The 26872-nt window shown below is 55.5% G+C and overlaps 2 protein-coding genes across 30 annotated transcripts in view; both read left to right on the forward strand.

Annotated features, from left to right (window-relative positions):
- Nucleotides 1–12697, forward strand: part of RFX2 (regulatory factor X2) — an 88953-nt gene extending 76256 nt beyond the window's left edge. For all 4 annotated transcript variants that reach the window (XM_082734243.1, XM_082734244.1, XM_082734245.1 and 1 more), the window contains 11 exons: nucleotides 27–146; nucleotides 2278–2393; nucleotides 3325–3443; nucleotides 3771–3883; nucleotides 4310–4464; nucleotides 5666–5763; nucleotides 6663–6812; nucleotides 7414–7622; nucleotides 9312–9465; nucleotides 10494–10536; nucleotides 11070–12697. In XM_082734243.1, coding sequence (XP_082590369.1) covers nucleotides 27–146; nucleotides 2278–2393; nucleotides 3325–3443; nucleotides 3771–3883; nucleotides 4310–4464; nucleotides 5666–5763; nucleotides 6663–6812; nucleotides 7414–7622; nucleotides 9312–9465; nucleotides 10494–10536; nucleotides 11070–11182 — 1390 coding nt within the window. In that variant the 3' untranslated portion in view covers nucleotides 11183–12697. The remainder of the gene's footprint in view (nucleotides 1–26; nucleotides 147–2277; nucleotides 2394–3324; nucleotides 3444–3770; nucleotides 3884–4309; nucleotides 4465–5665; nucleotides 5764–6662; nucleotides 6813–7413; nucleotides 7623–9311; nucleotides 9466–10493; nucleotides 10537–11069) is intronic.
- A 10674-nt stretch (nucleotides 12698–23371) lies between these two features.
- The window catches only part of RANBP3 (RAN binding protein 3), a 54544-nt gene continuing 51043 nt past the window's right edge, over nucleotides 23372–26872 (forward strand). For 13 of the 26 annotated variants that reach the window (XM_082734358.1, XM_082734359.1, XM_082734362.1 and 10 more), the window contains exon 1: nucleotides 24598–24703. In XM_082734358.1, coding sequence (XP_082590484.1) covers nucleotides 24682–24703 — 22 coding nt within the window. In that variant the 5' untranslated portion in view covers nucleotides 24598–24681. Of the gene's footprint in view, nucleotides 23923–24474; nucleotides 24704–26872 lie in introns of those variants that run through there. The other 13 variants (XM_082734380.1, XM_082734381.1, XM_082734357.1 and 10 more) reach the window with 5 other exon arrangements.

Genomic DNA, 26872 nt, shown 5'->3' on the forward strand with positions numbered 1-26872 from the left:
CTGACCCTGAGATGCTTGGTTTCTAGGGGCAACTCCAAGTATCATTACTATGGGATCCGCCTGAAGCCAGACTCGCCCTTGAACCGGCTGCAGGAGGACACCCAGTATATGGCCATGCGGCAGCAGCCCATGCATCAAAAGCCAAGGTGGGTGACCTGGGCCCAAAGGCAGCCTGAGAACCAGCTTTCCTGCCCAAGGCAAGGGTCAGGTCTGAGTTTCACTTGGGAGAACATACCGAGAAGTGTTTCTCAAACATTAGACATTCTTAGACAAACTTGACATTAGGGGTCAGTCTGGGAGCTCCGTTCCAGTGGGTTTGTACAAACGTAGAATGACATGGCTCCGAGATTACAGATCACACCGAGTAGATCCGCTGCCCTGAAAATGCTCTGTGTCCTGCCCATCCATCCTTCCCTCCTCCCCTCAACCTCTGGCAGCCACTGACCCTTCTGTTGCCCCCAGAGTTTGCCTTTTCCAGAATACCATAGAGCTGGAATCCTAGATCTTCAATTTTCAACTATGGCAGGGGGCAGGGGGTGGGGAAGAGGTAACGCTGAAACTAACCTAAGAAGCCTGGAGAAGGAAGCTTATCTACTTAAGATGCTGCTCCTTCCTGACATTTGGACCCAAGGGCTGGTCGTTTTCTGGAATGTTCTCTCCTCTATCCATCGCACACTGACTCATCTTTTAAGGCAGGACTCAGCAAACCTTTCTGTAAAGGGCCAGAGGGCAAATATCTTAGGCTTTGCAGGCCAGACATTCTGTCCAGACTATTCAGCCCTGCCGTCGTAGCATGAAGCCAGCACAGGTGATACAGAGACCAGTGGGCATGGCTGTGTGCCAATAAAACCTTATGCACAAAACAAGGAGCAGCACCGGCCCTCCACAGCTGTGGTCTGCAGGCCCCTGGTTCAGGGCCCCACTCAAACGCCATGTCCCTGGCCGTCCTGCAGCCACACCTCCTTCCCTGCTTCCCTCTGTCCCTGGCTCCTCTCCGGAGTCCAGACTGCTCCACGCGGCCCCTTTGTAACTTGGCCCATCCGTGTGCAGCTCAGACCCCACTTTAGCGGCTCTCAGGCCGTCCCAGTGACTCCAAACCTCATATCCAATCGCGGGAGTTGGAGGTCACAGAAGACAGTCTCCAGAACATTCTCCAGTAGCCAACACGAGAGTGGAACCCACAGGCCATCTTGAAGCTGCTGGTGCACAGACGTGGTCTCTGTAGCGGCTGCTTGGTGTTGGCGTCCGGCCCCCCCAAACACTGCGACTCAGCGCACCAGCAGAGCGCTACCTCGGGAGCAGCGACACGTCTCACAGTGACACGTCTCACAGCGACGGGCTTGTGCCCTTTATGCTTGCAACCCCCGCCCGTGTCCGGCGCTCCACACCTGTCTGAGAGACTTCTGTCCGTCCTCACGGGAAGCCTGGCCCCGCTTTCCACAAGGAAGGGCTCTCCCTGCTGGAGTCGGGGCCCCCTGCTCTCCCCACCACACCCCGTCACCACCCTGCAGCCGTCCACTGGGCTCAAGGCACCCCGGGCCCCGGGGAGCCCTTCCTTGTGAGTGTCGCCCGTTCGCCGCCAGGACAGCAGTTTTCTCTGCTTTTGCTCAGGGGAAAATGAAAATCCCAGAATTTCCTTTGAGACCATCAAATAGTAAGATACTTGTGAAGTTCACTTACCTCTGCCCCCCACACACAAGCAACCCTGAGTATCCGTCAGCGGCTGGTTGGATAAGCAAATGTGTCCATCCATCCAGACAATGGAATGTCACTCAGTCTTAAAAAGGAAGGACCTCTGACACCTGCCACACACGGAGGGACCCCAAGGACACCGGGCTTAGCGAGAGGAGCCAGACCCAGAAGGACCCATCCCGCAGGACCCCACTCCCAGGAGGGCCCCGGAGGAGTCCTGTCCCCAGAGACAGGAGAGGCCGGGAGCTGGGGCTGGGGTCGGGTTGGGGGGGATTCCATGCTTTATGGGGACCGAGTCTCCATTTAGGGAGATGGAAAGCTCTGGAGATGGAGGCTGGGGGTGACTGCAGGACAGTGTGAGCGTGCTTCATGTCACAGTGCTGTGCGCTTAGAGACGGTTACGGTGGTGAATTTCATGTTGTGTGTATTTTAGCCCGAGTTTTTAAACACGACACACACACACACACATGCATACACTATGCATGCACACACAGCCCAAACTGAATCCTGCTCAGCTCTCTGCTCCTTGAGTCCCTTCGGGCTGCACAGCCGGAGCCTCATGGTGGCGCCATGTCCCCTGCCCAGGTACCGGCCAGCCCAGAAGACGGACGGCCTTGGGGACAGCAGCTCACACGGCAGCCCGCACGGCACGCCAGAGCAGGCCATGGCCGCGCAGAGCCTGCACCACCAGCAGTACCTCGGTGAGTGCCCCCCACCCCGTGGCCGGGGCCAGCCGGGAAAGCGGGGTCCGCTCAGCTCTGCCATGCCAACCGCCTCTGCGGGGCTGCGCTGAACAGCCGGCCTGCGGAATACCTCTCTAATTACGCAGACATGTTCTAGGTCAACCTTGAGGGCATTCCCCCAAGATTGCAGAAGAGTCAGCAGGTGCCCCCAAAATGAGTGTGTACAAAATGACCATCAGAAAAAGAAGCAAAGAAAAGGAAATGCCCATCGGAAAGAAGACTAGATGTAGTTGAAAACCTGTTGCCTGGGGACTTGGCTGCCCTCCTCGGCTCTCTTCCCCAGTTCCCTGGAGCATTTAGGGTGCTCAGGATTCCTTACAACTGGCTCTGCGTCGCGGTGGCCTGACCCAAGGCTGCGAGGCCTGACCCAAGGAAGGGCCTGGCCCTTCCCTGCAAGACCCCCTCCCCTGCTGGCCCCAGGGCCGCCGGGAGAACACGTGACTCGCAGCCTGCCTCTCGGCTCGTGCCCAGGGAGGCTTGCTGAGGCCGCGATCACAGACACACACACCGAAGATGGCTGTGGCCTTTGGGTATATGTAGTGTGTTTTTCGAACCCAGAGAGAGCCCTTAAGGGAAGCAACTTGGGACAGCCACAGCCGGCCCCTCCCCAGATGCACTGCCCGGGGTGGCCCCCAGGCTGGGGTGATGGGAGCGCCCGTGGAGTGCGGGGCCTGGGCTCAGGGCTCATCTGTGTCCGTGTATTCACTGTCCCCAGGAGATGACAGTGTTGTCCCCTATTCTGTCCCTGAAAAAAAACCAAAGCTTCAAAGTTGTGAGACCCAGGGCTGGGGGTGGTGGGGGTCACCGGCAACCCTGACCCGATTCCCCCAGCACCTGCGCCTGCTGCCTGCGGCCCTTCTGCAGCTCTACTACCCCATTTTCCTCCCAGATGTGTCTCACGTCTTCCCGGAGTTCCCGGCGCCTGACCTGGGCAGCGTCATGCTGCAGGAAAGCATCTCGCTGCACGACGTCAAGGCCCTGCAGCTGCTCTACCGGCGGCACTGCGAGGTGACCACCCGGGGGGACCCCAAGCCTGGGCCCCAGGGAGGAGGTAGGGCCGGGTGGAGAGCAGAGCAAACCTCCCACCCTGCTCCAGGGAGGCGCATCAGCCTCCCACATCGCCAGCACCGCCAAACTCTCAGACCATCAGGTGTCCCTGGGTGACCCCGAGGAGGTGGGAGCGGCCCCCTGCTTCTTCTTATGATGTCGCTCCTGACTTCAAGGCACCACACTGCAGCTCCTGTCACAGCTGCCTGCTTGGCATGTCCTGACGACACGTGATGGGCCACTTTAACACGCACATCCGTGAGGTCGACGGGCTGTGTTTATTCACAGGCAACTTTGGACGTCGTGGTGAACCTCCAGTTTCACTACATTGAGAAGCTGTGGCTTTCCTTCTGGAACTCAAAAGCCTCCTCGGGTGATGGCCCTGCCTCTCTACCTGCCAGGTAATAGCTTCGTCGCCCCCCGCACCCCATCCCCGCCCCCCACTTCATCCTCAGGGAGCTGCTCTGGCTCCTTTCCCAGGATCCCAGGGCTAACCTGCAAGCTGGGGACACCCACATGGTGACCTATAGACAAATGGGTCCCTTTCCCAGAACTAGCGCTCAGAGCCCCCCTCGTGTGTGTGTGTGTGTGTGTGTGTGTGTGTGTGGTTTCCATGCTATGTGTTCCCCATCCCCTTGCTTCTGCACGAGGGACCATAGAGGGAACCCCGTGCCGTCCCAAACAGAGGACGTGTCATCTGCCAGCCACAAGCAGGGAGTGGGCAGCGCGGGCCCGCCAGGGCATTGGGAGGCAGGGAGGGGTCCATCCCGGGGGCCCCCTGCCACCCTGCAGGCTGCGGCTCACCCCGGCTCTCCCATTCCCCACAGCGACGGGGAGCCCGAAGGCGCCGTCCTCCCCAAGGACAAGCTGGTGTCTCTGTGTAAATGCGAGCCCATTCTCAAGTGGATGAGGGACTGCGACCACATCCTGTACCAGGCCCTGGTGGAGATCCTCATCCCCGACGTGCTGCGGCCGGTGCCCAGTAAGCAGGGCCGCTGGCTGCTGCTCTCTCCACCGCCCCTGTGCTTTCCTTGCCCCACGCCTCCAGGGAACGAGGCTTCGGGGAGGCCTGCCACCCTCGGGTCGCCGCCCGCCCGCTGGCTTGGTGCTGCGGGGCTCCCAGTGACATGCCATCCTCTGAGTTCCTCTGGGGCCCGGGATGCCCCCCAGGACATCCCTAGAGGCGGGGCGGAGGGCACCGAACAGCCCGACCCCTGTGGGCAGGGTTGCTGAAAGCCCTGGAGAGGGTCTCGATCCACTGTGCCCCTCTGTCCCCCAGGACCACCTGTGGGCCCCTCCCCCAGCAGTGACACGCACCCCCTTACCCCCATGGGGCACACCCAAGGCTTTCCCTTGGGCTCCCAGGCTCCTGAGGAACCTAGGCCCTGAGGCCTCGCTCCTGATGAAAGACTGAGGGGCGGGCAGTGGCCCGTGGGTACACCTGGTGGGGCCCTGTCGATATTTGCGCCCGTGGGCCCGACAGAAACTTCGGTCTTTCTTGATGAACCGGTGTGCTGCTTTGGGGCCAGAAACTGGGAAACAGCCAAACCATCGCGTTTCTCCTTCGGGCTTGCCTGCCGGACACTGTTCACGGTGGCGCTCGGTTAGAGTCTCTGCGTTAAGGTTTGAGTCGGGGTCTATTTGCTTTCACATTTTTGAAGTTTTTCTTCTTTTTAAACAGTCTGATTCGTTTCTTATTTGCAAGCCACCTCACAATAAATTTGGAAGTTGGCGGAGGATATGTACGTGCATGTGTGTCGATCGGGGCTTCGCCTCGGCACTGTGGACTGGTCCCTGGAAGGGGGGGGCGTCCTGGGCACTCTGGGGGTTTCGGCGTGGCCCGCTCCATGCCGGAGCTCCCCGCATTGTTGTGCGGCCACAGATGTCTGCGCACATCCCCCAGTGTCCCCTGGGGGCAGAGTCACGCTGGGTGAGGAAATCACTAAGGCAGGAGGGAGAGGAACGGAGAGGAAGGCCCAGGCGGGCCCCGTCCTTACCCAGCGCCTCCCTCACTGACTGCCCGAAGTTCTGCCGGGTCCCGCCTCCGTCCCGCCTCCGTCCCTTGTCCCTCTTCCTCCCTTGCTCTAACGGCTTCACTGCACCTGCGCCTCTTATGTTCCCGCTGATCCTGATCAGGATCAAGACCCTTTCCCACTGTAAGTATCGCGGCTTGTGTCTCCCAGGTACCTTGACACAGGCCATCCGTAATTTTGCCAAGAGCTTGGAAGGCTGGCTGACGAACGCCATGAGAGACTTCCCGCAGCAGGTCATCCAGACCAAGGTAACTGCTCGGCTCTGCCCCGGGCTGGGAAGGGCTCCGGGAGGGGCTCTGCCACAGGCAAAGCAGGCCGCCCCCGAGGGTCCTGAGGCCCATGAGCACCGCCCCCACCCCCCCTCACTCCCCCGCCCAGGCAGCCTCGTGGGTGCTGGCACTGTGGGACGGACACCAGCGGGGAGGGGCACGACGGAAGCTGTCATTTGCTGTGACACATTTGGGTGGACACATGGAATGTCCCTGTGCGCCTCATAGGAGGGGGGCGCTTAACCTCGCTGTCACCCTTTCTGCAACAGTCTTGCCACAAAGCAGAATTTAAAACGTGCAGAGCGGGCCTCCCTGCGCGGGAGAGCGTGACCGCTGCTCTCGCACGCGTTCCTTAGAGACCTGTGTACAGGGGAGGCCAACGTTCCGAGCATTGGGCCTCCCTGACCGCAGTCTGGAAGGATCTATTAGACCAGCAACTCCCAAACCTCGGGGTGTGTAGGAGTTGCCAAGGTCATGGTTAAAATCGCAGAGTCCCAAGCCCCACCGCCACAAAGCCTGATCCAGTGGCCCCGAGAAATCTGTATTCCCCGGCCCTGGCCACTCGAGAGAGCCGAAGGAATTCTAGAAGCAGCAGCATAAGCACCCTGTCCTGAGGGCCACCTCACCAAGGCTATGGCGTCTGCTCTAGATGCCGAGACGCCTCGGTGAGGTTCGTATCCTCCGGTTTAGTCTCACTCTTGGTCCTGAGACAGTGGGAAGGGTGGGTCCCTCTGCTCCCTCCCCTCCGCACCGTCCTAGAGCCCAAACGCCCTCCTTGGGGGGGAGAGAACCAGCACTCCCCCCCCATCCCCTCACCCCCCCCCAGCTCTCACCCCCCCACCTCACCTCTGCGCCTCCTGCCCCTCCCCCGGCCACAGGTGGGCGTGGTCAGCGCCTTCGCCCAGACCCTGCGCAGGTACACGTCCCTCAACCACCTGGCGCAGGCGGCACGCGCCGTGCTGCAGAACACGTCCCAGATCAACCAGATGCTCAGCGACCTCAACCGCGTGGACTTCGCCAACGTGCAGGTGACTTTCCCCAACACCATCCCCCGCCGCCTGGGATGGAGCCAGGGACCCAGCTGTAGCTCTGCGAGGACACCGTGTGTGTGTGTGTGTGTGTGTGTGTCCCATCCCGCTGGCCTCACCTTCCAGCCTCCAGAAAAATGCTCAAAACCATAAAACGCAACCAGCAGCAAACCCGGCGGGCGTGAGAACAGGGTGAGGGCGGAAGCCCCCTGCAGCCCACCCAGGGGCCCCGGGCCTCCAGGAGCTGGGACCCACACCCTGGTCCGCCCTCTTTAAGAATCTACCTTCCTGCTGCCGTCTTCACAGCTGTCTCGTCTGGGCTCAGAAAGTGCAGGCTGTGCTCGCGCGCGTCTTGCCACAGCGATCCTGGCGCCGAGTTCAGGCTCCGAGTTCAGGCTCCGAGTTCAGCCACTAAATAAACACACACACTTTTAGAGAAAGGAGCACTCAAAGTAAAACACCGCAAACGCACGGTGTGTAATCTGAGCTCTGGCTTCGGGAAGTGTGGGTTTACACACTGAGAAGCAGGGCGGGCTCCCTCTCTGGCTGCGGTCCAGTGTGTTGGGGGGGCCCACCCTGACCGGCCACCCACGCCCCGCAGGAGCAGGCCTCGTGGGTGTGCCAGTGCGAGGAGAGCGTGGTGCAGCGGCTCGAGCAGGACTTCAAGCTGACCCTGCAGCAGCAGAGCTCCCTGGACCAGTGGGCCACCTGGCTGGACAGTGTGGTCACCCAGGTCCTGAAGGAGCACGCCGGCAGCCCCAGCTTCCCCAAGGCCGCCCGCCAGTTCCTTCTGAAATGGTCCTTTTACAGGTAAGTCCGGCTCGGTTTCCAGGAGAACTCGGGGAAGGCGTAGTGTGCGGACAGATGCAGCGTCTGGCCTGCAACTTTTCCTTCCAGACCTGCGCTCTCCCCTGACTGACGTGAGGCTTCAGGAGAAGGGGGCTGGCGTGGCCTTAACCGCCAGGCCATAGCTCCCAGGGCCAGGGAGGGGAGCAGGCCGAAAGACCACCGCCCCCGCCCAGGGACCCCAAATCTGAGTTGGCTTGTTTACCTTCAGGGGACTTGGCCATACAAAGCCAAGAAGCTTCTGAGCAGAAAACATCCCAAATCCCAAGCCGTTCCGCCCTGTCCACTGACTCGGCCTCTGGGTCCGCACCCGTTCAAGCAACCTTTGCCCCCCACGTGCTGGGCTGTCCACAGCCTTGGCTAAGCCGTTGCAGATCCACAGCCCGCTGAAGCCACCCGTCTCGTCCCGCTGCCAGAGTGCCGTCAGAGCGCCCGTGCACGCGGGCCCGGGGAGGCGTGCGAAGCCCTCAGTGGGACGGCCCCCGCCGCTCGCTCTTGCACACCACATCGAGCCCACACAAGCACAAAGTTTCAGCCCGTTAAAAAAAATAGGACAGGGCACGCTAACATTTTCAAAGTTGATTGGAGCAGCCCCCAGGCCGCAGGTGGTCAGTGAGCAAGGGGAGAGGTGTTTGCAGAGAATATGCGGGAGAAAAGCAAGGAACTGAGGTCACTGCCTTTAGCTTAAGTGCCGCCGCAGCGGGGGGAGCCTGGCCCTTCGTCACTGGAGCTCAACGGCCACTCTCAGGAGCCCACAGGTCGGCTCCGGCTCGGTCCTGGTTTGCTTGGGCTCCAGGGCGTCGGGAGCCCCTGCTATGCGGACCCCCTGCACAGGGGGCTCACACGTCTCCTCTCTGCCTGTCCCCTCCTGGTTCTTTTGCTACCACGGTGACAAGTGGGGAAGATCTGAGGGGGGCCGTCAGGTGTTGGGGTCGGGTGCTAAGTGATCTCATCCCTTTAGATCAGGGTTTGCTTTTTCTGTGGAGAATCAGAGAGTACGTATTTCCAAGAAAGAAAGAAACTCGTCAGCATGACATGTAAATGAACAGGCATGGCCCATGTGCCAATAAAACTTTATTTCCAGAAACTAAGCCGTGGATTTCAGGCACTTTTCACGGGTCACGAAACATAATTCTACGTTGGACTGTGTTTCCAATCATTTAAAACTGTAAAACGCAGTCATAGCTCACAGGCTGTAGAGGAAGGGGCAGTGGGCTGGAGCGGTCTGGATTTGGGGCCACAGCTTGCCAGCCCAGCTGCAGATGAAAGAGCCGAAAGTTCCCTGAAGTTCTGTCTTGTTTGGCACCTACACCCCTGCCTGAGGAGTGAGGCTGGATGGGAGGGGATCTCAGGAGGGAAGGCCGGGAAGGGCTGCCTGCTGGGGGCAAGTCGTAAGGACACCATGACTGACCACAGGCCATTGGCTAAAGCTTGTGTCAGAGACACGATGTCACGTTTCCACGGCCTCTTGCTTACAGCTGACCGCCCGCCTGCCTTTCCCACCCCCACGTCCCCACCGCAGTCACAAGGAACATGGGTGGTCTGGGTGGCTTATGAGTCCTGGGGGCCTCCTGAAAAGCCTGGCTTCTCTGCCTGCCTGCAACCCCGTGCTCCCCGGAAGGCCCCCCCAGCCTCTGTCTGCCCATCCCCCAGCTCCATGGTGATCCGCGACCTCACGCTGCGCAGCGCCGCCAGCTTCGGCTCCTTCCACCTGATCCGCCTGCTCTATGACGAGTACATGTTCTACCTGGTGGAGCACCGCGTCGCAGAGGCCACCGGAGAGACACCCATTGCCGTGATGGGAGAGGTGAGGGCCCTCCCGCCCTGGGGATCCCGGGACAGCGTGGGCAGTGTGTGTGACACAGTGGACAGCCCAAAGAGAAGACCCTTGCCAGAGGCCTGTGGGTGGGAAAGAGCTCGCATGCTGGAGCCAACCGACCTGGGTTCGGACCTGTCCTCTGCCACCGAGGGTGCTCCTGCCCCTGAAATGAGGCCTGGAACCCCCAGCCCGTGGCGGGGAATCTCCTGTTGGAAAGTACATAGAAAGTGTATAATTCCGACCATTTTGAAGTGAATGATTCAGTGGCATTTAGTACATTCAGAGTTGTGCAACCACCACCTCTAATTCCAGAACATTCCATTGCCCCAGAGGCAAACCCCACACCTGTCAGTGGCCACCACCATCCCACTCCCCAGACGCTGGCACCCGCTACCTTCCTTTCTGCCAGGATCTGTCTATGGTGGGCAACCCACGGGGTGGAGTCCCACATAGCATGGCCTTTCGTGCCTGGCACCTTTCACTCAACACAATCCTGTCAAGGTGCAGCCAGCTGAGCTATAACGTGGATCTTTGCCGCACTCCTGCGGCCGACGAGATTTCCTTGGATGGCCAATCAGCATTTGCTCTACCCATTCATATGCTGATGAACACACGGGCTGTTTACGGCTTTGGGCTTCTGTGACCTTCTGGGCACACGTTCTTGTTTGAACACCTGTTTTTACCTCTTTTGGGTACATTCCTAGGAGCGGAATTGCTGGGTCATGTGGGATTGTTTTGATGAAGAAATGAGGTGATGCTTAGAGAGCTTTTAGTACGCAATAAGCCTGTCACCATGCAGAGGTCACAGTCCTTGTCTTCTTGGTGGCCTGCTTAGTGGGCACCCACTCAGCCCTCCAGCAAGATCCAGAAGGTGCCAGAGGGGATACACTAGCCTCAGCGCCCCTTCTCCTGGGGCAAGCGAAGCCTGTCTTAACTGTGGATAAAGGACAGTACTAACATTCACCAGGACCAGGCCCCTTCGTGGAGGCCCCTGATTCTGGGCTTCTCTCTTTCAGTTCAACGATCTCGCCTCCCTATCGCTGACGCTGCTCGATAAAGGTGGGTGTGTCCATAGCTTTTCCACGAGGCTCTCCCAGGGGCTCTCCCAGGGGCTATTCTTCCCACCCTGGGCCTAGCTGAGATCAAGGCAGCTCCTAGGGTGGGTTGAGAGCCGTTAAGAGCTGCAGGTGAGGCCAGGATGGCTGATGGTGTCCCAGTGATGCTCATGCCAGCCCAAACCCTGCTGGGGCTCAGAGGAGCCACCCCGTACCTCGTCCTCAGGTGGCTGCTTTGGGCCACCATCTAACCCTGCTCCCCAGGCACCCCCACTTCAGGCCCTGGGCTGCCTGCATCCACCTGCCCCTACCCCAGCCCATTCCCTGCCCCACACGGTAGGGGGCGCCAACTGCTGAGGGGGCCCCTGCCAGGAGTGTGACCCAGCAGACACACACTGGTCAAAGGAGGTCTCTGGAAAGAAGGCCTCCCCGGGCACTGCAGGGCAGCGTCCATGTCTGTGCACCTCTCCGAGCACATGCTTCTCTCTCCCTCCCTCCTGCGCCCCACACCCTTCATCCCCAACACTGATCCTGCAGATGACCTCAGCGAGGATCGCAGCAGTGAGGCCGACTCCAACGCCCGCAGCCTGGGTGAACCCCTGGTGAAGCGGGAGCGCAGCGACCCGAACCACTCCCTGCAGGACGTTTAGGTCTGGGGTGCCTCCCGCAGGCTCCAGCCCGGGGCCTCTGAGCTCTACTGTAATAGTGCCTCTCAGATGGTGGGACCTTTGCTCTGACTCCGGGGGCGCCAGTGAACCCTCAATCAAAGGACGTGCCATTCCTCCGATTTTCGTCGTTAACCCACAACAGAAGGTCACATCGGGCTACTGAGTGCCTGAGCTTCTCACCTCGTGCCTCCTGGGTCATCTTCTCCTTCGGAGTGTTCTTACTCTCTCCTCTGCCGGGCCATGAACTTCGGTCCGAGTCTCCACATCCTGCCTGAGACCTGGAAGGGGCCGTGCCGGGCGAGCCGGCACCTCCACATTGGGCTTCTCAGTTCAGCCGCTTCCAGTTTCCACCATTCTTTTTTAAAATTTGGATCCCAGGAGGGAAGGGGTGTCCTGCAGCTGCTGGGCTGTACTGAGCGGACTGGTGTCCACAGAGCTCCCTGCCCTGGTGCCCTGTGGTGGGAAGGGACCCCCTCCACGCTGTGCCCAGGGCCTCCTGCCCTGCTGGCTGGGCCAAGGCGTGGAGGCCCACCCCCAAGAGCCCCATCTGCAGACACCACGGGTCCCCAAAAGCAGCTGTCAATCACCATGGCCCCATGTGGCCCGAAGAACAAGTCATGGAAACGGCCCACCCATGCCAAGACATAGTGGTGTCTTCAAGAATCAAAACCAGGAGTTTTATCAGCAGCTGGGAGGATTTGGGTTCTGTCCAAGTTCACGCCAACATCAAGCCAAACTGCTGGGTCTGGAATGAGTTTGTTCCGAGGGGGCTGGGTGGTCAGTGTTTCAGTGATGCCTTCAGAGGGCAGCCATCGGGCCAAGTCTGCCTGGCTCCCGCTCCATAGAATCTTCTGGAATGCCTGCCTTTGAATTAGCAATCCTGGAGCACTTCGACCCAGCACGAGTCCCATCTTGAACTGCTCAAAGTCGAAACTCTTCGCTGGATGAAATGAACCCCGAGGACTCGCACAGCCCTTGAGCTGTGAACACTCCGGATCTGTATCCGCCAGAACACATCGCACTCGGTTAGCTCCGCGCAAGAGTCCTGCCCCCAAACCAACTGCAAAAAAGAAAGACAAACCTCTGGTCTGGGAAGCACCATCTTATGAAATGCAATAGTTTCTCTTTTTGGAAATATGTTTATATCAATAGTTTTGTGCTCTAATTGTTATTAGAATGTTTCTTATGAACGTGTATATTGCGGTATATTCGGTCCCCATATTTTTCTTTTCATTCATGCAGAAGGTACTAATGTAAACTCACGTGGCCTTGAGAAAAACCTTAACTTCCCGACAAGCCGCGCACTCCTAGGTCCACCCCAGGTGTGCAGAGCGGTGTGGAGGCGAAAGACAGGAAAAGCTAGGCACTTGTTTTAGAAACCAAGTCTATCATAATCACAATGTTTGTCTGGTTTTACGGTTCAAGACTTAGATGAAATCAGACAGAAAGAATGTCTTTAAAATATATATCTCCCCTCCCGGGAGACATTTAAGCTCACGATTTGTGGATTGCGACGGCCTGTCTTTTCTTCCACGTGGGGTGAGTAGTACAAACTGGGTTCCCACCTTGTGCTCCTGCCTTTGCAGGACTCCACAAGGAACACAAGTGACGGTAAAGACATGCGTCTTCCAAGCCCGTTTTCGTTTTTCGGCGATCCACACTCCAGCCCTTCCCTGCCACACACGGACACACACACACACACCCACGCACACACCGTGGCCCTGGAAAATGCAGGCCTCCCTCCAGGGCCATCCCCTGCCCTGGACTGCCAGCCTGGCCGGGCTCCTGCCATGTGAGGCTCCGAGAAGAAGCAGCGGCCTCCAGCACTTTCTTCTTGGCTCCCTGGGGAGTGTTCCAGAAGGAGCAGATTCCCTGAGCTTCATTTAGCAAGGCCAGCTCTGGGCCAGAGATGGCAAGAAAGCAATGGTGAGCCCAGGAAGATCAGGACTATTTGGGAGTGGACTAGACTTACCCAGATACGGCAGAACAAAGCCCCGGCCTCAGGCACCGATGAAACCCTCCGGTTGTCCCCAGGACTTACTCGGTAGAGGGTTGGGGGCCAAACTTGGGAATCCCGTAAGAATCACTGCATGAGCTTGTGCGAACGTGGCCAGTGCCTGGTGGGATTACCATGGGGGCTGGAAATCCGCACTGTCTGGACCACCCTTGGCAGAGGAGAGGGAATCCGACACAGAGTTATAGGACTTTGAAGAACCCCTGCAGAAGAGACTCAGCAGGCTCCGGAACGAAGGAAGGCCCACCGATGGGAAGATGTTCCAGAAACACGGGACACCATTTCTGGTCAGCCACCCCTAAAAGTTGCTCTTCTGTGCCAGGCAGGTGCCCCACATCCCCCAGAGATGCTCAGCCTTGGCCCCAGCCCAGGCCCATCTATCCCCAGTAGAGGTGCTGAGGCCCCTGGGTGGTGCTAAAATCATCTGCCTCCCTGGGCTGGGACCTCCAGGGGCCTGCCTGTGGCTCAATGCTCTGCCGTCACCATCTTAAGATTCTCAGTAGTTTTTGAAGAAAGGGCCCACGCTTTCGTGCTGCACTGGGCCCCAGGGAGCAAATTGTGTGGCCAGTCTTGGGAAACTCCCAGGACATGACCATGCAGACTCCCCTTCAGCTGGGCGGCTGAGCCCTGTCCCTGTGGTGAGTCTCTACCAGGCTCTGAGAACCCAGCGGAACCCTGACTCGCCCCATCCTCTTGTCGTTCATGACCGCAGCCCCTGTGCAGCCTGACATCCCTGAGCACAGCCAGCCCTTGCACCAAGCAGCAGCGAGCCAGGCCAGGTGCTGGGGTGGCGGGGTGCCTGGAGAAGGAGAGCCAGGCCCTGCTCCTGGGCCTGCGCGGCTGGTGAGAGAATGAGCCCAGGTGATGTCCCCATGACCACTGCCCCAGGAACCAGAGAGGAGATGAGCAGGGGAGACTGCCGAAGGCCCACAGTCTATCAAGTCCCCTAGAAATCCCACAGAGTAGGGACCCAGGGCACAGGGCCAAAAAACAAAGGGAACCTAGTCCTACCAAGAGCCTTTGGGAGGTTCTAACTAATCACAACGACTCCGTACTAGATGCTTCTATCCAATCTCCTCTTTTTGATAGTAGGTGTTCCCACATTGTACACATGGGGAAATTGAAGCTGCTGGCTGGAATGCAGATATGATGGCTGGAGCATCAGCAGCCATTTTTAGACCTTGAGGTGGGTATCCTATAATAAGGAAGGCAAAGCAGTGAGACAGAAGGAACCTGGATCCCTGGTGATCATGGAGCTGCATTACAATCCTGACAACCCACAGCCAAGAGTTCCATAAGCTGCACTGGGGAGGGGAGAGAGGGGGCCAAGGGAACCCACAGCTGTTCCTGCCTCTGGGAACTCTCTGGAAGCAAGAACTCTGAAGCAAGCTATGAGGTGCACCCCCTGCACATACACACACACTCCAGCTGTGGGTGTGCTAAGAAGGAAGAGACTCTCCCTGGCTGAGGCTATCACCCCCTCCACCACTTTTCCTCCTGCAGCTCTGGCTGTTGCCCGTCTTCTCCTGGCTCCCATTCCAGAAGTTCATCCTTCCACACCTTCTGTGACCTTGTCCAAACTCAAATGAAAATGCTCCACCACGTGCTGCTGACTTGCCCCACAGCAGCCCAGCCCGCCACTGCTCAGAGGTGTGTGGGTGCCTTCCCCTCCACATGGCAAAATGGGAGCTCAGCATCCGACCTTTCAGGCCACCTCCTCTTGTCTCCGTCACGGCGCTGCCCACCATCCCTCCAACCGTCCAGGCCGGAAACCCAGGGCCACCTGCATTGCCCCCACCCTTCCTAACCTCCCCAAAATGCCCATAACGTGGTCTCCTTTCCACTCCCCAACTCCTGGCCGGGAAGTCAGCATGGCGGGGGAAATAGGGCTAGGCTATGCGAGTTTGTGTGCCAACTCCACAGTCACGTGGTAAATTACAACTGACCTTGAAGGTAAATTACAACTGACCTTGAACAACAATGGGGTCAAAGGTGCCAAACCCCCTTGCAGCCAAAAATTGCACATATAACTTTTGACCCCCCAAAACACTTAATAGTCTACTGTTGACTGGAAACCTTACCAATAAATAGTCAATTAACCCCTGTTTTGTTTGTTATATGTATTACCCTACTGTATCCTCGAAGCAAGCCAGAGAAAAGAAAATACTAAGGAAATCGTAAGGAAGAGAAAGGGCATTTACAGCACTATACTGTATTTATTGATATAAATCTGCATGTAAGTGGATCCATGCAGCTTGAACCCATCGTGTTTGAGGGCCAGCTGTACTTTTTTTTTTTTTTTTACTAAACAAATCTTTTATTTACTACTTTAGTGGGGAGGGTGCACTGTTCCTAGAGGTACTGCAATACCAGGTCGATGCGTGGAGTGGACGGAGCAAGCTCCTATTCCAACTCCCTACTCCAAAAATCTATTTAATATATTGTCCTCGGATAGATGACGTATCAGATATTAAACTGATAAGAACAGATACTGGGTCAGCTGTACTTAAATTCTCCACCTCTACCTCACAGCCTTGTGAGCTTTAAATAAGTTAATACTTAGCACTGGAGTAAGCACTCAGTTGTGTCTCAGCCTCAGCACTGTGGACACTTGGGACCAGACCATTCTTACTGGCGGGGCGTCCTGCACACTGTGGAATGTGTGGCAGCCCCCCCGGCCTCACCCCTCCCTGCCAAGCACCTCCCCCCTCCAGTCATGACAAGCACAGAGGTCTCCAGACAGCACCCAGTGGCCCCTGGAGGGGGTGGGGCAGCAGAAGGGACCCTGGGTGAGAACCACTGGGTGAAAGCACTGTCATGATGACCAGTTCCCTGCATCTTTTGAACCTTGGCAACCACATCAGCTATCACCTTTCTTCCTCTCCCCACACTTCACACAAACCCTTACCCCCTCACTGCTCTTATTTCTCGCTCCTGGAACTCAGGAGCGGTCTCATCTGGGGCTCTTTCCCCTTCCCTGGACTTCCCACCTAACCTCCCTGCCTTCGCACACACACACACACACACGCCCGCCTCTTTAGTGCTTCTCTTAATTGACGCCTCCTCCAGGAAGCCTTCTTGGAAGCTCTCCCACTAGATTAGGATCCTTTATATGCCACCTTTCCCATAAGCACTGTGGGTGCATAGCTCTTGTCTGCCTTGCTCAACACCGATATTTCCCCAAATCTAACACCGTGTATATATAGGCTCCGCACACATGTAGTGACTGAGTAAAGGTTTCTGGGAGAAGGTGCTATTCATGGTAATCATGGGAATGTAGGGGAAAGTGGGAGAAGAAACACATGGAGAACACTAAAGAACGGCCAAAGGAAAGAAAAATCCATTCAGGAGGGCACCACCAGAATTATTTTTTTCTAATCAGAACGGGGCTTTAGAAGAATTTTTCTGGTACAGTGGATTATACATAAGCCAGAAGCAAGGCCAGTTAGGTACTTGATAAGATGGTATAAGTGAGGGGTAGGGAGTGGGGGTAGTGGAGATGGGGTAGTGGAGACAGAGCTGGGGAGGGGAGCAGGCAGAAGTCAGGGGTTCACTACAGCCCCGTGCCCAACAGCAGATTGAGTGGGTTATGAAATCAAATTGGTGGGTTATGACCAGTTTAGTTTTTTTGTTTTAAGATTTTATTTATGTGAGAGAGAGACATAGCTAGAGAGGGAACACAGCAGGTGGAGTGGGAGAGGGAGAAGCAGGCCCCCCCGTGGAGCAGGGAGCCCGATGCAAGGCTCACTCCCAGGAACCTGGGATCATGACCTAAGCTGAAGGCAGACGTTTAATGACTGAGCCACCCAGGCACCCCCCCCTTTTTTTTTTAATGGACCATGATAAAAGTAGAAAACATAAGAAGTATGGATGGGATAAAGATAAACTTTACTTTGTGAAGTTGTTTCAGTATAATAGGTGCATATACATACACAGGAGGACATCAGACTGTCATGTGAGCCTAATGTACAATGTACTGTATATAGGAAATGCATTGACTACATGTACGTATCAAGAGCCACAAGTACTAACTGGTAATTCTCAGCCTATTTTGAGGTCATGGGTCTCTTCCAGAATCCTCTGTGATAGATGTTGGTGGGGTTTTGCCATCCAGCTTCCATTCTGCCTTCTTTTGGAATAACACCCTGATTCCCTTTTGAGGAATGACTTTTCTTCCATGGATTTAAATACCACCTCTAGGGCGCCTGGGTGGCTCAGTAGGTTAAGCCTCTGCCTTCGGCTCAGGACATGATCCCAGGGTGCTGGGATCGAGGCCCACATCGGACTCTCTGCTCAGCAGGAAGCCTGCTTCCTCCTCTCTCTCTCTCTCTCTCTCTGCCTGCCCCTTTGCCTACTTGTGATCTCTATCAAATAAATAAATAAAATCTTTAAAAAAATGCCACCTCTACGCGGGCACTGGAAGGAATGGGCTTGGCACAGTGGGGGGCGATAAGGTGAGTAAGGGAGGGAGGGAGGGAGACCTGGAGGGCTTCCTAGGTCCTAGCCAGGACTTAGGGCTTCATTCCAGGAGTGACAGGCCCATGAACTCAAAATAGATTGAGATCTCCCCGCCATCGGCTCTCAGATGTATGACTGCCCACCAACACCTCCACTTGGATGTCTCGAGAGACAAATGGCATCTCAGACCAGCAGCTGCACCTGGAGGCAGTCGCTCAAGTGTTGATGGTAAGTAGTTGGAGGCATGAGCTGGTTAGAGTCCTAGACTGGATGGGTGGGGAAAGCAGGGTTGGGGGGCGCCGGGTAACAGTGCCCCACCATGCTGGACCCAACCAACACTTTCTCCTAGAAGTCTGAATTGTGAGCTGAATGTAAGACTGAAAGCAACAGAAGTGTGGGGGCTCTCCGAGAGGTGTCCCAAGCATTCTGCTAAACTGGCTGCCAAGACCCACTGGCGCCCATGCAGTTTCTTCTTTTCCCCCTTGACCTTAGGAGCATCTTAATAACTTTCCGGCAACTTCTCCCATTGCTTACATTTGTCAGAAGTGTTCTGGGGGTTTTGCAACCTGTGTCCAAATCAACACACCCTCAGTACCCAGGAATTTTGCAGTCGGACTCAGAAGGGATTCTCCGACTCCGTAGGTCCTCCCCAGATGGAGGGGCACTGTGTGAGAGGCGGCTGGGAGTGTAATCCGCAGAGCAGCAAGCACAGCGCAACCAAGACAGGATCTGCCTCTGCTGGTGCATCTCATGGGAGATGCCGGACCCCCAGCTGAGACCGCCCCCCAATTGACACAGAGCCTTTGAGTGCCCAACATGTTCGGTTACTTGGAAGGAACTGAATGGCTTCCCAATCCTCTGCCGCCCCCCAGTGGTCACTGTGTGACATGGCCGCTTCCTTTTCCCCAGGGGGACTCAGAGAGCTGGATTTTTGCCCAGACAGGAGGCAGGTTGGTTTTTTTTTTTTTTTTTTTACTAAATTGCAACAGTGCGAGATAGGAAAGGCCACAAGCAACAGATTGAACGAGCTAGCTTCCTTCTTTCCCTCCTCTGCCTCCCCTTCTCTTCCTCAAATAGTCCCTATTTATTTACATAGATTCAGAGGATCTCCCCATGATATATACTCAGTAATTACACTGGGGAAAGTAGGAACCCGGCTGAGGCTATCTAAACCAAGTGATCTGAATTGTCATCACGCATGGTACAAATCGACACCATATGCCTTCTGATGGGACGCACCTAGCTCGACACATCACTCCTGCATTATTCCTGCCAAAAATTGGTAACCTGAGTTTAATCATGAGGAAATGTGAGTCAAACCCAAAATTAAGGGACATTCTTCCAAATACCAGTGTCATGGTCAAGAAAAAATTAAGATCAAGAAACTGATCCAGACCGAAGGAGACTAAGGAGAAATGACATCTGAGAGCAATGTGGGATCCTGCACTGGATCCTGGGACAGGGAAAGAAATCAGTAGTGAGGAATGGTTGGATTTTTTTTTTTTTAAAGATTTTGTTTATTTGACAGAGATCACAAGTAGACAGAGAGGCAGGCGCGGGGGTGGGGGGGAAGCAGGCTCCCCAGGGCTGAGCAGAGAGCCTGATGCGGGGCTTGATTCCAGGACCCTGAGATCATGACCTGAGCAAAGGCAGAGGCTTAACCCACTGAGTCACCCAGAAGCCCCTGGAATGGTTGAAATTTAGATAAGATCTGTGTATTAATGAATGGTATTGCATCAATGTGAATTTCTTAGTTTTGGTCATTGCACTGTGGTTTTAATGTAAGATAAAATATTTAGGGAAGCTTGATGAAGACTCACATAGGAAAGATGTTAGGTTTTGAAGCTGATGGCCAAGAAAGAACTCTTGAGATGTCTTTAGTGCAAAAAAGGTGGTTTTATTAAAGCACAGGGGCAGGACCCAAGGGCAGGAAGAGCTGCACTGGGGTCATGAGTGACTCATTTTAACTTTCAGGTTGGGAGGTGGTTAGGGATAGCGTAAGTCTCTAAGGAATTCCGAAAGCAAGGTTTTCAGGACCTTGAGGGGGTACCTTTTTAGGAAAAGATCATTTATTACTAATAAAATCTTAGTCATGAGACCCTTCACATGTATATCGATGGGTCATACGCTTGGGGGGGTGATTGCCAAGGTATATCTTGGCAGAGGGAAGGGGAGTAGAGAGAAAGGCAGTTTTCAAAGGAATTTTTATATGTTAAAGTAGACTTACAGGATCCTGGGGGTCGGGCTAAGATTGCCTTTTGCTCTTAGCAAAGTAATGTACTAAGGCAGTTGAATGTCTGCCTGTTTGAAGGACTTGTCAAGAGGCTGGAAGTAGTAAGGAATTTAATAATTTTCTTTTGCCTTTGTTTCCCCCATCAAAGATTATATAGAATTCTTGGCGCTATTTTTGCAACTCTCATTTAAGTGTATTTTAAATTGATAAGTTAAAAAATCACAAGTAAAATATAGTATTTCCTCCCAATTCCGTGCTCTATTTAGCTGCTGCAGAATATCGAGTGAGGGAAGCTGATGCACCCAGCTTGGGTCAGGACCCACCCCACCCCCCATCAACATTAGCATCAGCCACATGGGAAATCCTGCTGTCAGGAACCCTCAGTGTGGGCTGAGGGAGGACAGGGATGGGTGCTGAGTGGAGGAGGCAACCCAGGTTGACCCCCTTGCCCTCACCTGACTCTGAGCTCCTTGAGGGTGGGGAAATGTGTAGCTGATTAACCCATGGGGCCTCAGTCTCAGTGTGGGGGTGGGCACAGAGCAAACACCTGCCCATCATGGGAAGATGAGACCCTAATTGCTGCTGTGAAGGCTCTTTTTACTGGAGCCCAACTACAGAAGCCGTTTAGAACATGGCTGTGAAGAAGTTCACAGTTCTCAGAGCACCGCCAGGGCTCGGGGGTTCCTCACACTTGTCTCCTGGTAATCCGAGGAGGAAGCAGGCAGCTGGGAAGCCAGCCGGTCAGCAGTTCATGGTAGATCCTTTGGGTCCTTCCATATCCCACTCCCAACCTCTGTATTAGGAAAAACTCCAAACATTGCTGTGGTTTACGAGGTCCCGCATGCACCCTCCTCCCTGACCTCATCCCCTCACTCTGTTCTAGCCACACTGAACTCCTCTTGGCTCCTCCAGCTCACCAGCCTGGCTCCTGCCTCAGGACCTTTGCACTCACAGATCTTCTACTAAATGTCACCTCCTCAGAGGGGACTTCCCTGACCAGCCAATCTGAAGTATCCCCTTTTTCTTTCTTTCCTCCCTGTCCCCCTTTCTTTTTGAGTAGACTCCTCGTCCAGCATAGACCCCAACCTGGGGCTTGAACTCATGACCCTGAGCTCAAGACCTGAGCTGAGATCAAGAATGAGATACTTAAACAACTGAGCCACCCAGGCACCCCAATTTCCCTTTTTCTCTCACTGCCACTATATGCTATTTTTTTTCTGTAGTACTAGTCACTATCTCATATGTTAGCCAGTCTATTGTATATCTCCTTACAAAAGAATACAAAACTCCACGAATGCAGGGTCTAAGTTCCAGGAAGCCAGGATCTGTCTTGTTCCAGCTGTTCCAGAAAAGCAGATGAAAGCTGCAACCTCTGTCCCTGTCATGACCTAGCCTCATAAGCTGGTGTCACTTTCACTGTACTCTACTCATCCACCGCTAACAAGTGCACCTCCACTCAAGGGAAAGGAATGGGGACCTCATTTTTTTGATGGAAAGACAGTCAAAGAATTTGGGACCTTGTTTTCCAACTACCACCAGTAAGTGATAAACAAATATTTATTTAATAAGTAAATAAATGTTGATTAAGTTAATTTGTTAGAGGAGACCAGATAAAGCAAGAACAGGCCTGAGGGGCGACTGCTGGCAGCCACTGGCACTTTGGAGACAATTGTGAAACCAGCGGAAACTTAGTTGGCTCGTCAGGCTGATAAGTCTAGCATCTCTCTAGGTCCCTTGGAAAACAGCAACTGGGTTATATTTAGCAAGTGATGACGTGTTGCTGGGAGGTGCCCAACGTGTGGGATGAATGTGGTATATGAAATGACTTCAGGAGACATACAGATATTGCATGAGGACACCGAATCACATGATTTCGTTATCCCGTTTTCAGTCCTCCTCTAGTACTTCTCATCGTGTTAAGGAGAGTCTCCGCTAAGTGACAATATGCCTTTAATAACCCTCTAATACTGTGCTAGTATCTCTTTACGTCAGAGAAAAAGCAGGCTTGGGGCTTAGCACCTTGGCAGTCAATAATGTCTAACCCAGAATTTTAAAATTTTCATGTTTATTTTTACAATTATCTCCTACTCATGGCTTAGTGGTTTTCTATTCAGATGGTGATATACGCTATTTAGTGAAAATGTAAACCAGTGAAAGGCCTGTAAAGAAAAGTATTAAGCTCATTAAGGGTCAGAGTTAGACAGACAGCAAAAGCCAAAAAGATCTACCCAAGAGAAAATATATCTAAAATGAAATATAGTGAAGCCAACAAACTAAAAACGAGAAAACCTGAGCCTACACACTGCTGGAGACCTGACGGACTTAATGACCACCAGGGTCCTTTCCAGCACTGGCATTCCGGCTCTTCCTAGAGAATTTCTAACTCAAGGTCTGTGGCCTGGGCTTCTATTTTGGTGGCAAAATGTAGGATAGGAAAATCAAGGCTTTTATTGTTAATAAGTTAGTGCAATTCTTAGTGGTATTAACCATTTCTCACCCCCCAAAATAAGTGAAAGTTTTGAGCAGCGCTTCTCAAGGTCAGACCTGCATAGGAAGCCCCCAGGGAATCTTGTTAAAAAGGTGGCTTCTGATTAAGGTCTGGTTTAGGACCTGGGGTTCTGTATTTTTAAGACGCTTCCAGGTGATGCTGATGTTGCTAATTTGGGGACCACACTGGAAAAACAGCAAGCTCTAGGAACAAATACAATGTGTTCTGAGCATCTCTTCCCAGCTCTGAAATTAGTGATGTTCGCATTAGTAGACTGAAATCAGCCATGGTTGAAGAACTTACACCAAGAAAATCAGCACTACAAACCAGGGTTCAATTTCACTGTTTTATTAATTATGTTCTAGGCTAAAAAAAAAAAAAAGTGATAAGAAATACATAAATAAAATTTACAATAAACTACAGCACCCAAGCACACATAGAAATACGTATACGTACACAAAGACTGATACACACGTTCTCCTCCAGAGAAGCAGCTGTTAACCATCTGTGGGGCCCCACAGGTCCTACAGATGCATACAGGACAGCCATGTAGATTAGGGACTGGCAAAATCTTCCATAAAGACCCAAATGGCAATTTTTTAAAAAATTTTCTTTATTTACTTATTTGAAGGGGGGGTGGGGGGTGCAGGAAGAAAACACAAGTGAGAGGAGAGGCAGAGGGAGAGGCAAAGTCCCCACCGAGAAGGGAACCTGAGGCAGACTCCATCAACCCCAGGCCCTTGGGATCGTCACCTGAGCCGCAGACAGACGCTTAGCCGACTGAGCCACCCAGGCCCCCTCCAAATGGCTAATATTTTAGGTTCTGTGGGTCTGTCGCCGTCAAAAAGGAGACAGCACCGCGGCTGCAGCTTGAAAAGCAGCCACAAACAACATGTGAATGAGTAAGTGTGGCTCTTTTCAAAGAAAATGTTATTCGTGAACACTGAAATTGAAATTTCATCCAATTTTCACATGTCGTGGGATCCTCTTCTTCCGAGGTCTTCCAACCACGGCAAGCGCGGAACCGTTCCGAGCTCGCAGGCCACAGGCGGCCAGCCCGCTGCAGGACCCCCTTGTCTAGATCACAATGGGAGAGAGCGGAGCGGCGCTCCCGGCGCGTTGGGCCCGGACACAGAGCCCCGGCAGAGGGCTCAGCAGGCGCGCAGACCCGAGGGCTGGAAGGAGTTCGGCGCGCTCCGAGGCCCGGGGGACCCCCGTGGCTAAACTGCCCCGAGCAAGAGGGGAGCATGCGAGCCGGGCGCGCGGAGCTTCGCGAGCCTTAACGAGAGGCTCAGAATTCACTCCCAACTCGGCAGGGAGCTCTCCGGGCGCGCGGGGCAAGGATGCGCCCTTGATCTGGTCTGCATTTAAGGACTCCTCCGCCTGCCGCTGGGCGCGACCGGAGCGCGGGGCCCGACAGGAGGCGGCGCGGTGTCCCCGGGGTAGAGGCGAGGCTGGCCTGGCCCCGCGTGGCCCGTGGCCCGGCGACCGAGCAGAGCCAGGAATGCGTTCAGACGGACTCCCGGCAGGTGAGCCGAGGCGGCCAGGAGCCGCGGCGCGCCCGACACCTTCCCTCCGGCCCGGCTCCCAGACCCAGACGCTCGAGGCCCCGCCGCGCCACGCGCCGTCCCGGGACCCCCATCCCGGCGCCCACGCCTCCCCGCCGCGGGCCCTCCCCGCCGGATCCCTCCGCCCGCCGTGCCTCCCCGACCCCTCCCCAGCTTCCCCCGCCGCCCCACGTGGCCTGAAGAAAACGCGGGTCTGAGTAACTGGGCCCTCGGAAGGGGAAACTGAGGCGCCCCGGAGCCGCCCTGTCAGGCTTGCGCTCGCGGAAAACTACCCCCCCCCTCAGATCCAGAGATTCACCTCGGGGAAGGCCTCGGTCGCGGCTCCCTCGGCTGCTCACGGTTCCACCACAAGGAACTTGGAAACGAGCAGAAAGCTGGGGCGTCGAAACACAGCCCCCTCCGCGCCGCCTCACAGAACGTCGGCTCCCCAGTGCGCGCGAGGCTCACTGCGCATGCGCCCTGCTCTGCCCGCTCCCCCGCCCCCTTAGCCGGCGGGAAAAGGAGGCGGGGGGCAGTTAGTGCGCAGGCGCGTGCTAGGAGCGTGGCCGGGCCGGGACCGCCCGCCGGAGCGCGAGTCCGTGCCGGTCTCAGCGCGCAGGCGCGAGCTGCTGGTTTCGGTCGGAGTCAGATCGCCGAAGTGCGCACGCGCGGGAGTTTCTGGCAGAAAGCAGACGAGCCCGGGCCGGCGCGGGGCCTTGTGGGAGGGCTTAAGGAAGTAAAATGGCGGACCTGGCGAACGAAGGTAGGGGAGGCGCCGTCGGGGGCCAGCTGGCGGCCAGGGAACGGGCGGCGGGAGGCCGAGGGGCCACAGGCCCGAGGGTTGAGCACCCCGGAGTGCGGGGGGCTGTGTGCTCCGGCACAGCGGCCCAGCGGGCCCCACAGCCGCCCCCCATTGCGTCCCCTCAGTCCGGGCTCACCGGCCCGGCCCATCACTCCCGGCAGCCTCGGCCCTGCCACCGTCCTGCCAGAGGGCTTTGAGAGGCCGCTGGAGCCATAGCTCTGAGGTCCTTCTGCTCCCCGGGCCAGGTCGGGGCCCGAAGGGGGCGGTAGGCGCGGCCTCAGCGCCTTGGCCTCAGATGTAAATAGACCTCCGGGCCTGGTCGTCGCCCAGCGCGCCACGCTCCCTCCCGCGCCCCCTCGTTCCTGGGGACCGGCTTGTTCCTTTCCCCGGGCCGAGGAAGCCCACCCCCGAATCCGGTGGGGTTCTCATCCTACGCGGGCCCGCTCCATGCCCAGGATGGAGGACACCTGATCTGTTCCCCACCCCCTCCCCGAACTCGGCCCCCCAGTTCCCGCCAGTTCCCCCAGATCCTTGGAGGCGACTTGAGAGTCGCGCCTCGGCTCCCTGCATTTAGGCCTGGCCACAGGATGTGGAGCCCTGAAAGCCGCGGCTGCTTTGGGGCCCTTTTTCGCGGCACTTCCAGAGAGGGGGAGAGAGAGAGAGAGAGCCTGTGCGAATTCCTTCCTCTCTGAAGCGCTGACATCCCACCCGAGCGTTTTTGACAAGGTTACGGTTCCAAAACCTCTCGAGAAAGCACTCCATAAGCTGGTGTCTGCTCGAATCAATAGTGGTGTCGGTATCGCAGCAGCCTGAGGACTTCCGAGGCCTATTTTTAGCTCCCTCCGTTTCTAGGTGCACAACTGTGGTTCTGGCAAGCTAGTCTACCTGCCTGGCCCTCTTCCCCCATACATTGCTCCCTGCTGCCGGAGGGTGTCCCGAGGTTTCCATACCGACCTGTAAGAATGCATGGATGAAAGAGTTAACTGCCCACCCTGGCAGAGCGTTTGGGGGTGGTACCCTGCACCCTTTCAAAGCCTGAATCCTGTTGTCTTAAATAGTCCTCACTTACAAAAGATCGGTGAAGTAGGTACTGTCAGCCGGTCCTCTTGGTTAGGAAACCGAGTTAGAGCGCTGAGGTTACTTGTCCGAGGCAGGTCACAGAGCTTGTGAGCCGCTGGAATGTGTGAATCAGGGAGTCGGGCCTCAGAGCCCAGCCCCCCATCACGCCCCCACACCCCCTGCCACCTTGTGCTGGAACTCTTCTACAAGAGGGAGGAGCCCACAGAGAGCTGAGGCATCCCAGTCCGGAAGATCCAGTTGAAGGTAGAAGGAGTGGAGACAGGGCAATCAGTATGACATGCTGTATGTATTTATGGGTTTGGCCCATTCAGTTTCTTGAACTTGGCGATCTTAATAATATTGTGAGAGATTTTACTAGTAAGGTGGGCTTATTCAGGAGTAGCGGAGAATGGCAGGGTAAGACAAGCAAGCACGGACAGAACCATAGGCGAGTCTCGCAATGAAGGACAGGAACAGGATTTTAGGGAGAAGGGGAAAGTTGCAAGCTCTAGTTTGAACCGGAAGTTTCCGAGAAAAGCAGCAGTTTGGGGTGATGACAGTTTCTCATTGGCTGAGTTACAGGGGCGGATGGTTTCCTATAGAAGACTCAGGGTACCTCCTCTGTCAGGGCCTGTAATCGACATTTCTTTCCTGTTGATGTTTCTTCTGTTGGGGGCTGTAACTGACCGTTCTCCCCTGATTTCTGTTGCATGGTAAGGCAACCCCTTTTAGCCTCCCTTTTACCCCCCTCAAGTTTGCTTTAGTGTGGTTTTTCTCATTATTAATTTTCGCAAACTCAAGACGCAGCATATCCAACATCATAGTCGACATCTGCATGTAAGTGTCTCATCGAACAGTCCCTATCTTTACCCCCAACACCTGCCCACTCCACAGTCTTCCTTCTATTTGTAGTAAATGGCAAGTCCTTTCTTTAATTACCCAGGCCAAAAACCTTGAAGTCACCTCTTCATCCCTCTCACATGCCACAGCAAATCCTGTCAGTTCTAGCTCAGATATTTCCAGAAGGTGACCACTTCTTACCACCAGCGCTGCTTTTCACCACTTGGGCCT

This window comes from Mustela nivalis (assembly GCF_964662115.1).
Source record: "Mustela nivalis genome assembly, chromosome: 1".
Lineage (NCBI taxonomy): Eukaryota > Metazoa > Chordata > Mammalia > Carnivora > Mustelidae > Mustela > Mustela nivalis.